The sequence below is a fragment of the Montipora foliosa genome, chromosome 5 (genome assembly GCF_036669935.1).
Source record: "Montipora foliosa isolate CH-2021 chromosome 5, ASM3666993v2, whole genome shotgun sequence".
Lineage (NCBI taxonomy): Eukaryota > Metazoa > Cnidaria > Anthozoa > Scleractinia > Acroporidae > Montipora > Montipora foliosa.
Window position 1 is genome coordinate 4,332,827 of NC_090873.1, and position 5,000 is coordinate 4,337,826.

The 5,000-nt window shown below is 37.2% G+C and overlaps 2 protein-coding genes across 2 annotated transcripts in view; one reads left to right on the top strand and one right to left on the bottom strand.

Annotated features, from left to right (window-relative positions):
• Positions 1 to 2,233: 2,233 nt before the first annotated feature.
• Positions 2,234 to 4,348, top strand: LOC138002870 (uncharacterized). Its single transcript, XM_068848853.1, has 2 exons — positions 2,234 to 2,592; positions 3,112 to 4,348. The coding sequence occupies exons 1-2, from the start codon at positions 2,471 to 2,473 to the stop codon at positions 4,343 to 4,345; spliced, it is 1,356 nt and encodes a 451-aa protein (XP_068704954.1). The 5' UTR covers positions 2,234 to 2,470; the 3' UTR covers positions 4,346 to 4,348.
• A 487-nt stretch (positions 4,349 to 4,835) lies between these two features.
• The window catches only part of LOC138002872 (uncharacterized), a 1,340-nt gene continuing 1,175 nt past the window's right edge, over positions 4,836 to 5,000 (bottom strand). The window contains exon 2 of the mRNA XM_068848854.1: positions 4,836 to 5,000. This exon is cut by the window's right edge and continues 912 nt beyond it. Coding sequence (XP_068704955.1) covers positions 4,836 to 5,000 — 165 coding nt within the window.

Here is a 5,000-nt window from a genome sequence, read left to right on the forward strand (position 1 = left end):
CCTTAAACATAAATCATCATATTATCTACATGAGTAGCGGTAAACAATGGAGAGGAGAGACATCGATGGCGTGCCTTATAATTACAAAACACAAACAAACGCCTATTCTCTTTAGGCGAGTCTCATAAATGTCCCCTGTCTTAAGAATAAATATGGAGGCCTTTCGCTAAACCTTTTTCACCTTTTCAATATTTTTTTCCGCGTAAGAGGGGCATCACAGACAGTATTTAAAATTTGATCGTAGCAGCAGAAATTAGCAGTAGAGAGTTTCGGGGTATTTGAATATCACTTAGATCCCTGCAAGTTTTCTTAAGGTCTTTTAAGTAGTCCCAACATTCTGTTAGCTTTAGCCACAACTTTGTGAATATGCAAATTCTAGTCCGGATTTGTAGTTATGCCTAAACCCTTGAATTAAATTCTTCCATTCTTCCAAAACATAATTTTCCAGAAAGAAACTTGAGGCGTTATTAGGAACTTTAAGGGACTATTACGCAATTTTTTAACTCCCTAATAGATCTTAAAAGATCTACAACAGCGACGTCAAAGTCAAAATATAACCTTGGTCTATTTTGAGTCTGTCGCGTTTATTCCATCTCGTTCATGTACGTCGTACAATGCGATCGAAATATCGTAAAAATGAAATTGGTACTAGCTGTTTTCAGCGAATGAAGATTCCACATTTGTATGTTTTCGTTGTCGTCAAAACCTCGTTGAATTTTGGTGAGCTCATGTCGTTGTTATGCAAAGTACTGCGAAAGTGTATGTGCTGAAATGTGTGCTACACGTGCAGCACGATTATTTTCTTCTTTTTTAACCAATGTTATTATTATTGGTGTCGTCGTTGCCGTAGCTGTCATCGTTATAAGTAAGAAGAATTGGAGTGCATGGGTCGAGCGGGTTAAAGGTTCTCAAATCACAAACCGGTTAGTTTGTTCAAATAATACTCTCCAAGTCTAAGCTTTCATTTTACGCAGCACCATAAGATAATAGGGCCGTTTATACGAGAGAAAATAAGCCGCGACTAACTCTGGCCGTACACCCCGTATAAATGGTACAAAATCTATGTTCACGGCTTTCTCAAGCCGCGGCTTATCCTGGCCGGTGAGTTTATACTCGTATAAATAGTTCCTTTCGCGGCTTACGTAAGCCGCGGCCAGAGTTAGCCGCGGCTTATTTTCTCTCGTATAAACGGCCCTAATAAATCGATCAAAGCGTTATATTTCAATAATTGCGATGTTAGTTCCTCTGGTTTAGTTTAATTGAAGGTTAAAAAACTATAATTCATTTGTTGGCTTGAGTCTAGTCGTTGGTCGAATGATTAGCACAAATCGTACGAGATCAATAACTGTGAAAATGGCGGAAACAAAAGACAGCAAACAAGAATTATATACGAGAGAAGATCATTGAAGTGATCCTCGCACAGTTATTTGGATAATTTATGCTAATTCCTCAGAAGGAAAAAAAATTGTCGAACGATTTTCTTAAAGCTTTCCCTGAATGTTCCCTACTAATCCCTGTTTTGAAAACTACAATGAAAAAGATATGTCACCGTGCTTGCTTAAGAGGAGATATAATGGGCCAATCTTACCCCATATGCATTGATGCCTGTACTACTTGCATGCGGTAGATAAACAAGAGGGTTTTTAAAGTACCATTTGAAAAACACCTGGCTTCGGTTGTTCGAAAGGTGGAGAACGCTATCCGAATAAATTACTATCCAGCGGATAAACACTAGCAAAACCAATTGAGTTATCCAGTGGATAGTGCTATACACCCTTCCAACAACTGGAGTCAGATAGGTAGAAAGTCTTCAGCATATGGAACACTGTCTTATAAAATTATGGAAAAATCACTCAACTTAAAATGATGTCGACTCAAACTGTTTCTCGAGTTGTTCTTTTCAAGATTATAATTTACTTCCCTGGATAAGGAGCTTTGTGTACGTTTTTAGCTATATCTTTTTTTTCCTTCCGATAATTTTTTTTTTTGATTTTGTTTTAAGGGAATAATTTGTACACCAAAATTGTGAAATAAAAAATATATGTCACCGTGCTCGTTTAAGAGTAAACCAGATCGAAACAACAAAATTCGCCATGTTCTAGGAATGCGCACGCTTATTCGCAAAGAATTATGGTCATTCCCAACTTCTCTCACGTGTTTTGAAAACTGTTTCATATTTGCTACAACAGCATGTCAATAGAGTACTAAAGTGTGACGTCATGCTTCCATGGCAACCAAATTTTCTGTTCTAAACAAAGTTTGCCAAGCATAGCATTACAAGCGCGTTAAGCGTGGCTTTCGACTCCTTTTCAGTTTTGCGGCCTTTATTTTTACAGTTTCCCTTATTGATTGAACTGTAATTTTTTTTGGAACTTTGGATGACGTAGACGAATATTTATTCGTTTGAAAGAAGATCCCAATCGTCAACTGAGCAGACAAAGAGCCGAGGTGTTAGAGGTGAAAGATCGTGATGGTTCACTGCTTTGCTCCGGGCTGTGATCATCATTCCGAATCACATACTTGTAAATTCTATGGGTTTCCACATAAAATAAAGAAAAAGGAGGAGTACCAACGCTGGATTCGATTAATAAGGTAAGGTTAATTTATGGTTTGTCCTAGATCTTGTGTTATCAATTAAGTGGCGCTTTCGCGGCGTTTTGGTGTTTGGCTCGTGTTTTGATCTGTGATTTCTTTCAAGGACTGGTATCTCACAAAGTCTTTGCGATAGTATCTTAAATAATATTCGTGCATTTGTTCTGGTGAAAAGGAAAACAGCTGTGATCAGTGAATTACTCCCATGATATGCTTGAAAAACTCAGTAGACTATAAATACATACATTCATTCATTCATGCTTTAACTTGGAAACTGTTTACTACAGTTCATCACGAACGACTGCATTCTCAAAGGAAGAAATATCATTTCCCTTGGCAGTTTGACGAAGGGGAATTTTACTTTGTTCTAGTTCATCATTTTGTAGGCGATACTGTTGCTAATTTTAAATAAACAATATTAGAACTCTCGTTTATAATAGCTTTAGATGTTGCACAGTACTGTAAAAGTGACTAACTAGTTCTACTTAGTGAGCTTATTTTTTTTATATAAACTTACAGAAGAAAAGACAGGGAACCAGGGAATCACTCCAGAATATGCAGTTGTCACTTCAGAGATGGGAAAAAGAGTGCCGGCCCAGAAATTTACACACGTAATGCTGACAAGTTGTTTCCATCAGAAGGATTTCCTCGAAAAAAGAAAAAACAGAGTAGTACTACACACAGCAGTGTACATGACATGGTGCAGGCCATTCGGGACAAAATGGAAGAGGAGGCACCTCCCTTGCAAGAAAAACCCTCAACAAACCAGGTTATTCTTGAAGCCGAACTTGACCTTGCAAAGAGGGAACTTGAGCAGCAGAGAGAAACTGCACAGTACCAGAGAACACATTATTCTGCATCAACTCTTACCACAGATATTCTTCGTATGGAAACTGGACTACCAACAAAAGAAGTTTTCCAGATTGTGGTAAATTATGCCTCTAGATTTAAGGATTCTTTGTCATACTATGCAGGTTGGAGAGTGGAGTCAATTATTTTTGAAGATCAAATTTTAATCACCCTCATGAAACTGAGACAAAACTATACTAATCTCCACATAGCTCAGTTATTCTCTTGTAGTGTTGCTACCATTTCAAATGTAGTTACAACATTTATTCATGTTTTACACCATATCTTATTTGATGATTTGATGACCACTATCCCTTCTAGGGAGAAAAACAAATTATGCTCTCCTTCGTCCTTTTCAATGTTTACTAGCTGTAGAATAGTCATTGACTGTACAGATATTGAAATTGCAGCACCCAGTCTTATGAGTCAACAGAATGAGACATATTCAAGCTACCGGGGCATGAATTCTTTTAAAGTTTTAGTCGGGGTGGCGCCCAATGCAGTTATAACATATGTAAGTAAACTGTATCCAGGATCAATTTCGGATAAGGAAATTGTCAAACAGTCAGGTCTAATGAACCATATGGCAAATGGTGACCTGATCCTTGCAGACAAGGGGTTCTTGATTCAGGACATTGTCCCAAAGGGTGTTTCCGTAAATATTCCTCCCTTCTTAGAGAATGGAAAATTCACTGCCAGTGAGATAAGGGCCACTAAAAACATTGCAAAATGCAGAATTCACGTCGAAAGGGCTAATGCACGGCTGAAGGATTTTAAGATACTAAACTTTATACCCCCCAAATTAAGATGTTATGCTGACAAAGTATTTCAAGTCTGTGCTGCCCTTGTAAATCTTCAGTTTCCACTGATAAAGGAAGGATGTGAAGGGGTAGAATTTGAGTAAGGACGTGCATGTAGTGGGAAAATTGAGAGAGTATTATTGATTAACATGTAGCTTTGATGCTTAGGGGAATAAGACAATCAATCAACCTTGATGTATTGCTTTTGTTTTCTTTAAGCCTGAGGATCAACTTTAAATTTCAACAAGGCAGATTAAGCCCATCTATTTGACCTTTATGTTTAGAAAATAAGGGGGCATTCTCTATTTTTGTAATGTGTAGAATAGTAACAAAATAATAGAACATTTGTCTGAAGTCACATATTATGCAGTAGAGCCAGCATTTTCAGCTGTAAACAATTGCAACTCTAATCTTAAATGTTTTAGGAAACACAACATCAAGAATATTTGATAATTCTCTGAATAAAAATGGTTTTGGTTTCATTACTGAGCATGGAAGGTTGCTGTACTTGTTATTGTTTCAGTATTAAACTTGTAAAATGGGAACAGGGTACAAACTTCCGGCTGGATTTAAACCTTGCAATAATTCTACAAACTATAGTTCTCCCTCAACAATTTTGGGAAAGAGGTGTTTAAAGTAAAATTCCCTTAGTCTGGTAAGGTTTTCTTCCCAGGATGGATCCTTCTTGATTTCAATAATGACACACCAGTTATTTGTCCAAACAACAAAATAACAATAATTTCGTTTGGCTAAGTACAT

What these genes read in the sequence shown, in the direction of transcription:
- LOC138002870 (XM_068848853.1), top strand. Translation starts at nt 2,471, where the DNA reads ATGGTTCACTGCTTTGCTCCGGGCTGTGATCATCATTCCGAATCACAT. An exon ending in CGCTGGATTCGATTAATAAG is followed by an intron (nt 2,593 to 3,111) that starts GTAAGGTTAATT and finishes ATAAACTTACAG; the next exon opens with AAGAAAAGACAGGGAACCAG.